We start from the raw sequence: 17,196 nt of genomic DNA on the forward strand, positions 1-17,196 counted from the left end.
ATGCGTGCAATCAAAGACAAGAATCTTCGCAAAAAAGTGGTGAATGCAGGATATTCTCTAACTCAACCATCATTTTAACACTACCATGACGAAATTAGATTGTCAAATGCAGATGCAAGAAGGTGGGTGGATAATATACTATTGGAGCAGTGGACAAGGGCATTTAATGGAGGATGTCGATGGGGCCACATGACAACAAACCTTGTGAAATGCATGAACAACGTCTTCAAAGGCATTAGAAATCTACCAATAACCGCATTGGTGAGAATAACCTATTTTAGGTTGACATCGACCTTTGCAACCAGAGGTGAAAGATGGAGTGTAGTGTTAGTGTTAGGTCAATTATTCAGTGAATGTTGCATGAAAGTGATGAAAGAGGAAACTATCAAAGCTAGCATACACGCAGTTACAATCTTTGACCGTCATAGAAAAACTTTCAGTGTACAGGAAACAATGGACCATAATGAGGGGAGGCCAAATTTATCTTATGATGTCAGGCTAAACAGGAGTTGGGGCGACAGTGGCAAGTTTTGGGCCTTCCGTATACCTTGCTCCCATGTCATTGTGGCATGCGCACATACTCGACATGACGCTTACAACCATTTATCTAGTGTTGACAAGGCCATTAACGTCATGAATGTCTACAACGAAAGCTTCACAGTGCCAACAATAAAGGAATATTGGCTTCTATATCAAGGGGACATAGTTTTACATAATTATGAGATGAAAAGAAATAAAAAAGGACGGCCAAACAGCACGCGTATTAGAATATAAATGGGTACGGCTGATAAAATGATAAGATTATGTAATATATATATTGTCAACCCGGATACAACCTGAAAAATTGTCCCAATCTCGGAGAAACCTCTACATCATAATTTAGTTTCTCCTTTCAATTTTTGTAACCTTAGATTTTGATACATTAATAAATTTTTGTTACAACAATGTTAACAACAAACATCACCCTGACTTGAACACACTTAAAAACAACAACAATTTCCAACAAGAAACCAATATATCATAAAACAAACAACAACAAGTCTAAATAAACAACACATGCAACAAACATCAAAACAAATAAAAATATGTAACCACAACATTTAAACACAATATTTCTAACTGATTACAACAATCAAACTAATATCATTTGGTCCAAACATCATTTCTCTCACATCATTATCATTTTTAACTCGCACTCACCCATGCACGACATTGTAATACTTCTAATTTTTCCGCCTTCAGGTATGTTTAAGTCTAACCAACGAAATAACTCCCTTTGTAGTTGCTCGAAACTACAAATATTTCAAAAGAGCATCTTCATCGGAGGCTTGTCTCTCGAATAAATCACTTTCCCATTGTGACGATGAAGACGAACCATGTTTGCAATATAATGAGAAGAGATGTGAAAAAATGAATCACACCACATCTCTATTTATACTAAAAAGTACACAACACACATAGGTGTCAGACCAATTGGTGCAACCTCTTCAACCTAACACATATGTGTCAATTGGATTGACAACACTAGGTGTAGAAGTCAATCCAATTGACGTCTTCTCTTTAAATTAGAGAGCAATCTTCAATTGGTCTGACACCGATGCTTTGACGTGTTTTATTTTTTTTTTAAAGTGGGGTGGTTTGGGAAATTATCTGAAATGTGGGTTATTTTGGGTTTTTTTTTTTAAAAAAACTGGGTTATTTGGGTAAAAAAATCGTATTATTCAAGTCACCTTAATATTTTTAAATTAATTATATGATATGGCTGAATGATGAATCTCTATCAGGTGACGATGTAAAACTATTTTACGTTGTTGGTGCACTACATCTAATCTCAAAAAATAAATACATGTTTAACAAGACCAAAACTACATATTTCAGAAACCCCGCCAAAACAAAAGAAGACCTTATTAAAGAGACAACGAGACAATCCTTAAACAAGCATAGAAAAACATGGTCAACCCTTGATGACGAAGAAACACCGATTAAATTCCAATAACCTCGGGTCATAATACTTTAAGAAGGAAGGTGGTAATAAATATAAATCAAGTAAGACCATAGACATTTTAAGTCGTTATTGACTTAAATAGAAAATAGGGTTCTCCAACCAACCGGAGAAGGGACAAGATTAGTTCAAATACTTTCAAAGGTACCATTTCCAAGTCAGTGTAATGCTTATATGCTCCAAGTGTTTCGTGTACACGGATGTACCTGGAAAAAATAAAATTGTTTAAGGATTTTCGAATAGACCATATCACCGAGTGTTAAATCATAATCAGATCACCTCTAATCTTAGGAAACACATTTAAGGCAACAAATATCTCCAAAAGAGACGCAACATCCTCCAGAATGACTAAAGGTTAACTTAATCACCTAAATATTGTATACCACATATGCAAGACGACCTCACAAGTGACACACAGGTGAAAAGTCGACTCAACTCTACGAACATCCCATAAAAATAACTACAACCCAGTTGGATCCAAAATGACCTCGTGCCGTAACAAATTCTCTCTATAGATAAACTTATTAATAAGGAGTTTCCAAGCGAAAACCAACACTTTGGACGGAGCTCAACTAATCCAAATACGAGACAGAAGTTGGTCCACCTTATTCAGAGGAAGGAACAAACCAAGCTTTGCCTCGATAAGGGAGTTATATCTCGAAGCTACTAAGTAGACCCCCATTTATAACAACCTTCCACCACCAGCAATCACTATCTTGCAATAGAGTTACCTCTTAAAGGACAGGTAAAAACAAATTAACTAACCCATGTTCTCAAACTAAGAAAGGTATCCTTCATTAAAAATTACAACTAAACAAACCATCCTTTAACACTGCTACCCCATTGTAACACCTCAAAATTTGCCCTCCTCTCTTGGGACTAGCATTAACATATTACATACATCTTTAGGTCAGTAGGCATTGCATATTGCATATCATGTGGTTACATTGTGCAAGTCATCCTCCCAAGTCTTGATCAGAAGATGAGAAAGTCAAAGTGCAAGCCTAGGGTTTATTGACTGATCATTGGCCATCTGAGGATTGGGCTGTGAATTAGGGTTTTGTGATTCTCCAAGGATATTGGTCTTCTTCTTGATTGCATTGATACATCATCATCATCATGGTTGGATTTCATCAAGTGTTGAAGCTAATCCCTTGAGATTAGGGTTTTGACCACTGGTCAACCCTAATCAGTTGCATTGGGCCAATCAGGGCATGATCAGGAGGAGGGGTTTGTGATGTGTATGGGGATCATTATGTGATTGTATTGAGTTAATTGAGGCTAGGGTTTCCCCCTTGGGCCATTTCATCAGAGGTTGGGGCTCATATTGATCAGTGCATTGCCAAATTCATCTATCAATTGAAAAGTCAACTGTGGTCAACTGTGCATGATCTGATGGATTTGGAGGTGAAAATGAGTTGGATACACTTCATTCATGTTGAAACAAGTGTTATTTGACATCTCAAAGCTCAAGAATGAAGAAAATCAAGTCAGAACAAAAACTGCCAAAAATAGAAAGTGACTTGTAATAGAAGTTTCCAAAAATGGAAAGTTTTGACCTCAAAACCACGTGTCCAAGGAAGCTCCAAATGAAAATTTGTTCAACATGGAAGTTGTAGATCTTGTTCTCAACTTTCTAAAAAGTCCAAGAACTTGAAAATCCCATGTATGGTTGTCAAGTTATGGTCCAGTGAATTTCAGAAATGACCCATAATCAGGAGGGCATAACTTCCACATGGAGTGTCCAAATTGGGTGTTCTTTATATGCACAAACTCCATTTGACATGTACTTTCATGGTGCATAATTGGATTTCTTCAAAAAATGGTCAATGCAAAAAGTCAAATTTCAACTGGACAGTTAAATGAACCAGGGGCAAAATTGTCCAACTTGAGAAATAATGGGAATTTTTGGATGGGGATTATTTCAACACTTCACAAATGGCATTTGAAACTTGTTGGAATATTCATAACATGCCAAGGCTTCATGGTTTGGAAATTGGCTTTTAAAATGAACTTGAAAATATATGACATAGCCATCACATGTGGAAATTCTAAAATACATGTCCAATGAACATGAGACAAATGGCAATAGCTCATGACAGGTGTTTAGGAGGTGTGTGAGGTGGCAATGAGCTGTCATGAGCTGGCATGTGAAAGTTCAATTTTGCCCCTAGCTTGAAAATGACACATTTCACTAATCATTGGCATTTTTGCTAATTGGTGTGATTAAGCATTGATTAAGTTGGAATATATAATCCTAATCCTAACTAACCATAACAGAATTCACACTTCACCAAATCAGATCCAAAAACTCATCACATTCTCTCAAATTCTCAAGAACACCAAAACCAAAAATTGACAAGATCTTCCCCAATTCTTGCTCAATTTTCGAAGTTCTTTTTGCTGCGAACTCCTCTCATCATCATCGTCAACTGTTTTTGCATTTCATCATCCAATTCGCACCAAAGCTCAACTGTCCAAGCAAGCATCATTCATGGCAAATCGAGTTTTCGTGTACTAGAAGTGAAGTCAATGGAACCTAAGCCTTGCATCTAACTTCCACAAGCCTTTACTCCATCTGTTTGAGGTCGAAGCACGCAAAGAACAGCAAGAACAACACTGTAATTTCCAGGTATGTCGAAATTCGACCGTCACGATTCTATGAATTGGTATATGCGTTCTATAGTTTGTTTCATGTAGATCATGGTGATGTTTGTAGTTTTGCGAATGGTGAACCGTAGCTCATGAAATCTGGATTTTAAGTTTCGAACCAAAACCCTAGGGCGATCGATTCAGATGATTTAGGAACTTTTAGGTTAAATTAAGTTCATATTTGAGATCTACATGTTAAGACGGTTCTAACGGATGTTTACTTGTTCATTTTGGTGATGATTTGAAATCCACGTGTTCTTGGCATTGCTAGACTTGGAAGATGAAGTTTCTGGAAATTTCATGTGTTTGATCTTCATTTCCATTTGAATTTTCAAATATGTTGTTTACCGCCCCCGCGTTTCCATATTTACAACTCTGCCACTGTAAAATTCATTTAAATTATATTAATTCTAAAAAATTCTTAAAAATTCATAATCACTTTAGAAAATCAGAAAAATGTGAGGATTTTTTCTATGACTTCCTAATTCCCTGTAGAATTTTGTTGACCTATTTTTGGAAGTTGTGCTTGGAGAGAATTTAGTTTGACCTAGGGTTGATTAACATGTGTGCAATTTTGGTACCTTTTGCCATATCCATTGTGAAATCCTCATGGTTACAAAGAAATGCTTGAAATTTTTTGTGGTAATTGTAGACTGGTTGATGTTTATTTACATGTAAATTTCATGAATTTTGGATTCCTGGTGTTTGAGTTATGAATTTTGGAACCTAGGTGTGACAATTTGTGTCACACCTCATTATGTCAACTTGCTGGATTTATTTGCATGGCTTATACTTGTTAGAATAATATGAAATTTTGCATGATGGTTCGTTAACATGTTAAGAAGCTATGTGAATTTTTGTGGAATTTTATGTGGCATTTTCAAATTGATTGCTATTTTTCATTTTTGTTAGCCAATTATGCAAGCTTGTGTGACATAGGTTGGTAGATCTTATGTGAAATGCTCATATGGTATTGAATGAACATGAAATTTGGCTTGCTGGTTATAGACACATGATAGAACATAATGCTTTTGGTCCCAGTCATTTCTTTATTGTTTTCATTGATTTATGAATTTTTGAAATGAATGCATGTGTTGAAGTGGTGGTTTGGCTCATATAATTGTGTCTGTTTTTGTTGATTTTCATTGACATGGTTTCCTTTGTCCAATTAAGCTAAAATTTGACATGCTAGACCTAGGATATGTCCTGTTTAGGGGTAATTTATTTGAGATTTTTTGGAATTGTTTTGATATGGAATTGGATGCAATAGTTCTGTTTGGATGTTTTGTGTTCCATTTGACATAAGTTGACATGTTTTGGTCATGAAATGAATGTGGTGGATGATATGGACATGGGACTAATTGTGTTGGCTTTTGTTTGACATTAATTTGACTTTGGTTAGAGATACCTTGCTGTTTAGGAACTTTTCTTGCTTTTGGACCCTAGGCTTGGCCTAGTGGTCTTGTTGCTAACATTTGCTTGATTTTTCAGGATGAATAGCACAATGCTCATGGAGAATGATCCAAGTTGATTGAAATGATGTTGTGTGATGTTTGTACACTAACATAACATTGTTTTGTAGGTTGTGAAGCTTGGGCTTGAGCTCATGGCTTGCCTTTGTGTGCCTTGGCTTGCATAGTCTGACTGATTAACATTTGTTGTTTTCTGATTGGTTGTCTGAGTTGCTAACTGGTTAGCTTTTGTACAGGTACATTTAGCCGCTTCTAGTTCTTTTAAGAACTTGCTTGATAGCCGCTGCTTGGTTGTGTAAACCATTTGAGGTAGGTCCTCTTGACTTCATGTAGTCTGGAGACCCGGTTTGTTATTTGGCCGGGCAAACTGTCTGAAGTCCTCCTTAAGAGGCAATGTTTGTGATTGTTTAATATTGTGCCTAAGCAGGTAAAGTCCTTAATCAAGGCAATTGGTGGAAGGTAGGGATATGCAATCTATCCCCCACTATTCAGTTGAGTCTTCTCCTTGCTCCCATTACATGGTTGTAGCATTGAGATCACAAGCCCAAGATCTTGTGCAGTGCACATTGTGTCAGAGTCTCTGAGTATAGAAGGGTTCCCCCATTCTGGACCCATGCTCATTTGTCAGAAGCTCTCCCTGGTCAGGGATAAGAGCTGTGAGGTCTGATCCTCACTTCACCTTTCATCTGCTTCACCTTAGCCTCGTAATGGCAAGGTTAAGAGCAAACACAGCCCGTACAGATGACTTGCTGAGGCAGTCAAACCTATTGTGTGAGCCCACTTGTTTGGTTATAGTGCGTGCTATGTGGATATCTGTTTGAGATGCTTGTTCTCATTTGATGTATGCTTGAATTATTTTGTATGCTTGTGTGCTTGCTTCTTTCCTGGATAGGAGTAGTTTGCTTATGCAAGTAGGATAGAAAACTGAACTTAGGGTAACGATGCATGACAACACTAGGCTCGAGTCCAGCTCCCTAGTAGTGTGTCTTTCCCTGGTTTCTGGCTAGTGATTCAGTCCCTTTCAGGGGAACTACATCGCCCTGATCCTTGTTCCAGACGAGGTATGTAGGCAGGTGGTCGTGCGAGACCACTCCGGGCAACCTTTTTTTTCTTTTTGCGTGTGTTTATTTGTTATCTGATTGTGCGTGTTTTGGCTCGGATGCCGACGTAAGTCCAGTGATTGGCTGTCGGGCTCCACGTTTGCCATTTTCTGTGTGTTTGGTTCGGATGCCGACGTAAGTCCAGTAATTGGCTGTCGGGCTCCACGTTTGCCCTTTGGCGTGTGTTTGGTTCGGATGCCGACGTAAGTCCAGTGATTGGCTGTCGGGCTCCACGTTTGCCGTTTTTGTGTTTTGGTTCGGATGCTGACGTAATTCCATCGAGTGGTTGTCGGGCTCCATGTTTGCCATCTGTTGTATGTTTTGTGTTGTTTGGCGTGCGTAAGCCGAACTACAGTGGCTCTGATTCTTGTTCCAGACAAGATATGTAGGCATAGGATGCGATGTCCTATCGAGCTCCCTTCTCCTAACCCCACCTGCGTTCCCTTGTGTGTGTGTGTGATGTTTTAGCAACCTTTTCTTTATTTTAGAACGTGGATCCCGTCGAGTACGACGGACGTGAGGGGTGCTAATACCTTCCCCTTGCGTAACCGACTCCCTTACCCTTTCTCTTTGGTCACGAGACCATTTCCTTTCCAGGTTTCTCTGAGCGTTTCCTTTCCCTATTTTGGGATAAATAACGCGCAGTGGCGGCTCTGTGTTGTGTTTTTATTTGAGTCCCGCCGGTTGATTTTTCGCAGGATGCGACACCCATTGACTTTTCTACCCTAATGACGATCAATGAGATGGAGTATTTTAAAACGTCTCTTTAAGTGGAATATCCCCCGCCCAAGGGTCATACCAAAAGGATGTAAGAATATCAAACTCAGTTCTTCTTTTGAGTCTATCAACAAACCAATCAGTAGACTCTCCATTTTTATATCTTAAAAGATAGATCAATTTCCACCAAGATGAGGCAAAGCAGTAATTGGAGGAACTACCTCCTTCATTGAAGAAACCATGTGAGACTCATACCTAGTAGAAAGAATATTCCTCCATAACCCATTTTCCTGAGATAAAAGCCTCAAGTGCCACATACCAATGAATGCCAAGTTAACCAAGTGGAGATATCGGAACATATAACCGGTTACACCTTCTTGGTTTACAAACATCATATCAACTAACCAAAGGTATCTTCGAACCCCCATTCACCCTTTCCACAAGAACCTTTTATAAATCTTCGTAATTTTCTCTCAAATCTTAACTGGCATATTAAGAAAAAAGAGATAGAAAACAATAATTAAATTAAGAACCAAATTTAGAAGAATAACTACCCCCGAGCTAACATAATTATTTTGCCAAGTAACCAACCTTATAGATAAAAGACTGGTGAGAGGTTCCCAAGAAGACTCCCTATGGGGATTAACACACATATGGAGCCCTAGGTATTTAATAGGAAAGCTTTCAATCTTACAATGGAGAAACTCTTCTACTAAATCCCAAAAAAAAGTAGAAATTGATACCATTAAGAAATCTCTTAGTGAAATCTACATGGAGCATGATTCTAGCTTAAAACCCAAAAGCATAAATTTGATAACCTAAAGATTATCCATCTACGCTTCAAAAAAAATAAGGGTATCACATGCATACTGAAGATGAGAAACCACCGGGTCAGACGTCTCAACCATAAACCATGAGGACAACTCCAACTCCACTACCATAGAAAACAAACCACTTAAACTATTTACCACCAGCAAGAAAATAAAAGGGGAAAGTGAGTCGCCTTGTTTCAACCCTCTCTAAATATTGATCTCTTGAGTCGGATACCCATTAACTAATACATGTGGATTGCAACAACAAATACAAGCATGTATCCATGCCCACCATTTCATATCAAACCCAAACCTATCCAGCATATAACCCAAAAAACTCTAACTCGACGAGTCATAAGACTTTTCAAAATCCACCTTAAAAAGAAGGAAATCTTTCTTTAATCTCTTTGTAAGATCCACCAACTCATTCTCTACCACAACTTCATCAATCATAAATCTCCCTTTGAGAAAGGTTGGTTGATTTGGAGAAATAAGTTTCTCCATAACCTTCGTCAATCCAGTAGTCAACCCTTTGGTAACCAGTTTATCAAGATCCATCACTAGAGAAATATGACGGAACTCATTGAAATGGGAACGAGACTCTACTTTCAAAATCAAAGTCATAAAGTAAGAAAAAACTCAAGGGAATATAAGTCTGACTATGAAACTGGGTAAATAAGATCCTCATATCGTCTCTCATAAGATGCCAAAGTCTCCTCCAAAAAGAAAAATTAAAACCATTATGACTTGGACTCTTATTCCCATCATATACAAAGATCGCCAGATTTGTCTTTGATTGGAGAAAACATAAAGATATCATCTCAACATCATTTAGAGAGAGACCGAAAAGGTGTGCCATCTAAAAGACGAATATCCATGATAAGTTCTTAAAAATTCTCAAAAATGTTACTAGTCACCTCCGACGAATCTCATCCACCCCTTATATCCAATCCCCACCACTTGAAAAGGTAAGATACGTTCCTCACCCTTTTACTTTTAACACGAGCATGAAAGAAATTGGTATGTGTATCTTCTTTCTTTATCACCTACTATGGGATGTTTGAAATAGGTGGGGTACTTGGTGAGGAGAAAAGAACATAAATTCGTAATTTCCCTAGTCCTATAAGAATATTCATCAGGCTGAAGCAGACCACTCCCAACCTTTAAATCCCAAGCATTAACCTCTACTTTCAAGGCATATAAATGATGATGCAGTTGACCAAACATTTCTCTATTCCACACTTTCAGAGTAACTTTTATATAGTTTTGTTTCACTTTAAGAACAAAGTCTTTATGTCTTAAAGAAATAAAGTTATCCCAACTAACATGAACAATTTCCCTCAAATTAGAAGGGTCGAGCCAATGATTTTAAATATAAAAGTTTATGCCCCCAAATTTGGTTTGCATAACGAAGGGTGATATGACAATGATAGTATACATCTTCAGGAAGAGCCCATTGAGAACTCTACCGCCAAATATCACACCTACCCTAAAAAACAAAACAAAAACTATCATGTGTACTAGTTGTTCCCTTATTATGTTGAAACCACATAAATTTCATACCAAGCAAAACAAGATCCAATAACTCCATTTAAGCAATAAAGTTTGAAAAAGTGATATATAATTTGGATCCCTCAAACCAACATAGCTCATTTCCACCCTATTTCACATATATAACACATTGAGTTAAAATCTCTCATAATACACCACACGTCACCATTAAGGACCTCTTTCCTTTGCACAAGATTTGCCCACATAGTCGTCTTCTCAATAATAGGATAACTAGAATAAATATTAACCATACAACATGTAAAATTGGAAACACTGCAATAAAGGCAAACACCAATGAAGCTTTTACTCGCAAAAGAGAAAATAAAAGACTCATTTGACCTACACCAGATATATGATACCTCTATTATTAGAAATTGTAGGTACATAAATCCATTCACTAAACTCATTACCCCAAATAAAAAGTATCAGAGAAGTTGATACCATACTAAGCTTGGTTTCTTGAATTGCCACAAACTCCAAAAAAATTATTGTAATAATCTCCTTATTCTTTGCCTTCTTAATTAGGCTCCCCAAATCTCATATGTTAATAGAATCAACCAACATTGACTTAGGCGTTTAAACACCCTAAAAGACTTCACTTCATGACCATTATCTTATGAATCCACAAATTTATCAATTTCCTTCTCATCACTCTTCTTTAAAGTACACCTAGTTTGTTTATTTAAACTTTAAATTTTAACAGTTATAACACTATCAGTATTACTAGATATCTTGGAAGTCAAAGAAATAGGTTGAAGAAACCACAAAGAATTAGGTGTAACTTTAGGTGGCAGACCCTTGATGTGGTGTTACAAGTCTCTAGAGCGTTGAACATTGAGGGGGGCTACAATGTTAGCATTTCAACACCCAAGTCAATGAATGGGTCAATAAATAAGTAGAATGAAGTTTGAAAAATGTGTTTGTATATTAAGCCGTATGCATGCATGTGTGTGTGTCTATATATATATATATATATATATATATATATATATATATATATATATATATATATTTATATATATACATATAGCATTCTTTGTGGTTTCTTCAACCTGTTTCTTTGTCTTCCAAGACTTCTAGTAATACTGATTGTGTTATAGCTACTAAAATTAAGTTTAAATAAACAAATTGGGTGTAACTTGAGGTGGAGGACCCCTGATGTGGTGTTACAAGTCTCTGGAGCGTTGAACATTGAGGGGACTGCAATGTTAACACTTTAACACTTAAGTCAGTGAATGAGTCCAAAAAGGAGTAAAGTGAGGTGTGAAAAATGTGTTTATACCTTAAGCTTTGTCCCATAACATTTTCCTTCAAGGCTTGTCATGATGTGTTGAACTAGAAGTATTTCTAAATTTGTGTCGGCCTTATGATACCTAATTGAATGTACGTGGGAATTGATAAGTCTGGTCATCGTGGAGCGGGGAACATGCACATTAAATGGCTTTCCCACCATTAAGACATTTTGAGAGAATTTAAAACACATGGCCCTAGCCTCGAAGGCTAGGGTTGGTGCTTTCATCTAGCATTCTTAAGTGCACTTAAGTGGCATGGTGTTTCCAAGAAGAATATGGAAGATGCTTTCTAACTCCCCATTTTCTTTTACTGGACCGTTGATTTATGATTTACCATTTTTATATAAGAGTCGCTTAACTTTACAAATGAACTTTTGCTTCCATTATGAGCTAGAGTATGCTTAGTCTTTGAGAAACCATCCTTTCTTCTTAAAACTTATGGTAATTTGTTATTATGACATCTGACTACTCTGTCAGAATGGTGTTTCCTTTGAGTTATGATCAACCTCCCGCATCCTTTGCTTATCTTTGTCTTTTTGACGCGTCTCCCTTTCAGCTATCAGTTCCATCCATTGAATCATAATTTATCATTCTTGTTTCTTTATCTTTGTTATGGTATATATAGATGAACAACTTGCTAGTTTGGGAGATAGTTTTGTTGATGACGATTTTTCATCACCAATAAGGGCATAAACTCTAGATAACTCGAATACTACTTCTTTAATGTTTAATCGCCCGACTTTGAGTCAAATAATTATTTCCAATAGTTTTAAGTCTAATGGTGTTTCTAGTGCGTCTTCCTTAGAGGAAACCTTTTCATATGAGTCTTATTGCGCTTTCTTTTATGAGAATGTTGGAAATTCCATTGTGGTGTTCGAACTGGTGACATTACCTCTGCCTCCCGAGTGGAAATTTATAGCTCTCCCCTACATGTCTGCCTTTTATCATCTAAAGAGATTATTTCCTAGGATGAAGGGAGGACTCAATATTATATTAATTCTTATATATTTACGTAAGTTTGGATCCTAGCGAGGTCGAGATCAAGAGTCATATCAAACGACCATGTTTGGCTGGAATTTTCTACCGCCCAAAGGTAAGACAGTTATTCCATACAATAGCCAACTAACTCAAATCAGTATCACTAGGTAAATCCTGGATTGTTCAGGACTATCTTTTTTTTTACAACACAACCAAAGTAGAAAGTATTCTCATACAAATAGGTATTACTCTTGATTGGGCGGCCACCCCTATTGATAATGATAAATAAATATGTACCTATTTTGACGGCTTCTCAATCACTTTTTATGAGTGTATATTCACTCAGTTGAATTTTAGATTTCCCTTTAATGAATTCGAATAAGGATTACTTAAGCACTTAAAGATTGCAACATCTTAATTACACACAGGTTTTTCGGGTGTTACATTCTCCATCTGAATCTGAACCAGAGGTTGATTCATATTTTATATCTGAAGGTGTGATGGCCATTAGAGCCAGATTTGCTTGTCCCTCATCTTTGTCTGATCCATCTTCATTATCAAGTTTATCCCATGTTGCAATGAAACCCTTCAATTTTCTTCTGAAGCTATCCTCTTGGAATCTTCCTTTATTTGATCTTTCTTTTTGCAGATCAAGACAATCAACCCTAGGCTTCTCACAGTTGAAATAGTTTTTTTGGTCATCGACTTTATCTTTAGAACTAGACACTTTGAAGCCATTGCTTTTACTAGATAATTTGTTGTTCTTTCTTGTTAATTGATGAAACCTCCTGATGATAAAGGCCATTTCCTCCTCATCAGAGTCACCATCAGAACTTCTTATGATTTCCAGACTTTAGAGGATCTGATGGCTTTACCATAAGATCTTCCAGCCACAAATTTCAACGCCACCATTTTTGGTTTCATCACTGGCTCATATCCATTCAGTTCCACTTCATGACTCTAAAGATTGCTTATCAGACTCTCAAGACTCATCGTATTCAGGTCTTTAGCCTCATAAGTAGTTGTGACTTGAGGTATGTATTTAGCAGGGAGACTTCTCAAGATCTTCTTTATAGGATCAACAACGGTGTAACTTTTGCTCAGGATCTCAAGGCCTGATACATGAGTTTGAAACCTAGAAAATATGGTTTCAATGTCTTCATTATCCTCCATCCTGAACAACTCATAGTTTTGAACAAGAAGATTTTCATTAGCTTCTTCTACTTGTTGATTCCCTTCATAAGTGGAACACAATGATTCAAAGATAGTATTGACAGTAGACTTATAAATGATTTTTATGTATTCCGAGTTAGGTAGAGCCTCAATCAGAATACCTCTTACTCTGTGATGTTTTCTATACACTTTCTTTTAAGATGGTGTAAGAGTTTTCCCATCTTTAACCATCCCAACACCATCGAAAGCCAAGTCTATGCAATCTTCAAATATGTCATATAACTCATCATCAAGGTCAATGATGTAAGTATACATTTTGCTTTTCCACCATTTAAATTGAGTGGAATCACCATTGAATGAATGTGGTTTAGTATGATAATGACTTTTCTCATTAGCAATATATTCATAAGAAATAGAAGCACCTGGCATGATATAGTAAGTATATTTTTCTCATGATCGATTACTGCACCACAATTTAATGTTAGTACAAACTGTGCTCTGATGCCAACTGAATATGAGAAAAGTACACAAGAATGGGGAGGGGGTCGAATTGTGTATGCTAAAAATCATTTCGCTTATAATAGTGCAACTTCAGAGTCTGAATAACGTTCAGAGTCTGATATTATAAATGGTAACAACATTGGAAATACTAATGATCAGAAGTAAAATCAAGTAACACGTAAAGGTTATCCTGGTTCCTCTCCTTAACTGAGAGTAATCCAGTCTCCTTACATGAATAAGAGCTTTTCACTATAATCAACAAATTACACTTTGCTCAAGCACACTTTCAAGAGACTTCACTTGCTCAATCAACCTAGAAAGATATTTCTGCTCAAGCAACCTTGCAAGAGACTTATACTTAATTAACCTAGAAAGAAACTTCATTGCTCAAGTACACAAACAAGAGTCTTTAGTGCTCAAGCATGCAGGCAAGAAACTTTCTCTATTTTAAACAAATAGTTTAGTAGATATGATAACCATTATACTTAGATACATAATCATAAGTATAATAGTTGTGCAACAAACACAAAGGTTCTTAACCTCGTGAGATTTCAAAGATATACAAAGATAAGAAATCTTAAGATCTTATGCAATAACAATTACAAATAAAAGTTCAGAGTTATGTTAAAGATACTGTATTGCATTATTATTGTACACCTTACTTCAAATATCCAACTTCCTTTATAAAGGAGAGAAAGAGTTATTGGAGGGTTTGAACATAAAAGCAAACTTAGTGAAAAAGCATTCCAGGAGAGATGTTAGATAATGTATCTGGTTAGAAGCATTGTTCACTGAATAATGACATTGTTCACATCACCTTTCTAAGTATTAGGTATCTACTAAAAGGTAGAGCAAACTGAAGAGTTCATATCACCATTCCTTGAGCCTTGCAAAACCCTATTTGACTCTGCCTAGAAATTTGCCGCTTTGATAAGACTGGTCTGCTTTGGTACAATGTATGGATCAGAGGCTCCTCATGCCTTTAAAGTCTGAGTTGTCACTAGAGACTAGAATACATGACCAGAGTCTGAACCTTCAGAGGCGGATGAACACATTCAAAGTTATCAGATTTTGATCAATTAGAATTAGAGTTTTATTGCTTCTCCACATATGCTTTCAACATGATTTGTTTTATATTTGTGATCCTGCACATTTGAACATATGTCAGTATACCCATTTGTTCTTTAAGTACTTTGTTATCATCAAAATCCAAGGGATATGAACAATCTTGTTTCAATGTTGTATTGATCGCCGTCTTATCACATTTTTATTTTATTTTTCCGTCTTGGTGCGATGTTTGTTCGGTTCAGATTGATAGATTAATTTTGAATTAATGCATATTCAATCAATGATTTTGACGTCGTCAACGCTGCAGACTCGGAGACATGAGCATTATGAGCATTTCAATTTCGTCATATTTGTAGGCTTTGTCACATTTGTAGGTATTTTGCTGTTATGTGCTATTAACATGGATGTTGTGTGTTTGTTCTCAGATTCATCTTAATCAGTTTATAACAATTTTGAATTTGTATTATTCGATGTATTCTATCAATTTGAATGAATGAGTGCCATTTTTAGTCCAAAAAAAAAAGACTTAAATAGCCATTTGATCCTTGCTAGTTGGCGTATTTTTGAATTTGATCTATGAATCTTTTTTTGTTTGAAAATAACTCTGAATGTTAATTTTTTTTTAATTTTAGTCCATAAAATCAAAATCTGTAAGAAAACCTATAGATTTTCTACGTATTTTTACTTTAGGGACTAAAACCAAAATAATTTTTATATTCAAAGACTATTTCCTATTAAAAGAATTCAAGAACCAAATTAAAAAATACATCAACTTACCATAACAAATAATTATTTAAGAAAATAAAATAAAATAGAATAGATTAAATTAAAGAAAAAAATAAAAGTGAAAAGGAAAAGTACATTTAAACCTCTGACTTATTTTAATGATCAAAAGCTAATTTTGAGCATATTTATCCTTTGGTGTTATGTATAGCAAGCGACCCTTGTTAAGAACGATATTACAAAATCAAGCGACACTTGTTAAGAACGATATTACAAAATCAAGCGAGAAATTAGATACATACAAAGCGAGTTGGGGTTTTCTTCTTCTTTTGATTTTCTATCAGAGAAGAAGGGAAAGCAAATGGCTTCACCAAAATCAAGAATGGTATTCCGTATCATGCTGGTCACTCTACTGCTTCTCCTTCTCTTCTACCTCGGTCGCCCTTTATACTGGAAAATCTCCGCTACCGCCCACGATATCCGCAACAACAAGCAAACTGTTAGACAAGGTCAATCAATTTCCACTCTCAACCTTTTTTCTCTTCAATTTCTCCTTTATCAACTAACCTCTCCCTCTTTACAGGTCTTTCCCAAATTGTCATGGAAGCTCAAAAATCCGTCGCGTGGTTCAGAGCTCCGTTCTAGCACCCGAAGTTCTCTTCACAAAGCTCCGGTCAGATTATCATTCACATCATAATGATTATTTTAGGGTTTTTACATTTTTAGGGATTCTAGAGAAATCTCACTCCTATTAGATTACAACACCACTGTCATGGAAATAGAGGTACGGTAATGATTATAACCTCAAGGGACTGGTTCAAATACATTTTGTAAAGTTATGATATAATTATTAGATCTTTCTTGAAAAAAAATTATGTTAAATTTGTAATGATGAATCAATGAAAAGTGAATATGTTCAATTTTGTTATTGTGTAGTATCTTTTATTCTCCAGCTATTCCGTGCTTGCCAAGATTGGCCGCAGTTATTCACTGCCATTGATTTCTTAGCTTCCTTTGTGTTATGCTTTTGAAATATGGCAGGACTTTTTTAAGTTGAAGTTCAAATATATGGTGGAACTGTTTTTGTGGTCGGGTCTATAGACGAAGTCGTAATATTTAGTTCATAGGATTGAGAATAATTTGGGAACAGAAAAT

The 17,196-nt window shown here is 36.2% G+C and overlaps 1 protein-coding gene across 1 annotated transcript; it reads left to right on the forward strand.

Moving 5' to 3' along the window:
* Positions 1-16,220: 16,220 nt before the first annotated feature.
* On the forward strand, positions 16,221-16,964 carry LOC127073366 (uncharacterized). The gene is made up of 2 exons (XM_051014520.1): positions 16,221-16,550; positions 16,625-16,964. The coding sequence occupies exons 1-2, from the start codon at positions 16,403-16,405 to the stop codon at positions 16,684-16,686; spliced, it is 210 nt and encodes a 69-aa protein (XP_050870477.1). The 5' UTR covers positions 16,221-16,402; the 3' UTR covers positions 16,687-16,964.
* Positions 16,965-17,196: the final 232 nt, after the last annotated feature.

This window comes from Lathyrus oleraceus, chromosome 4 (genome assembly GCF_024323335.1).
Source record: "Lathyrus oleraceus cultivar Zhongwan6 chromosome 4, CAAS_Psat_ZW6_1.0, whole genome shotgun sequence".
Lineage (NCBI taxonomy): Eukaryota > Viridiplantae > Streptophyta > Magnoliopsida > Fabales > Fabaceae > Lathyrus > Lathyrus oleraceus.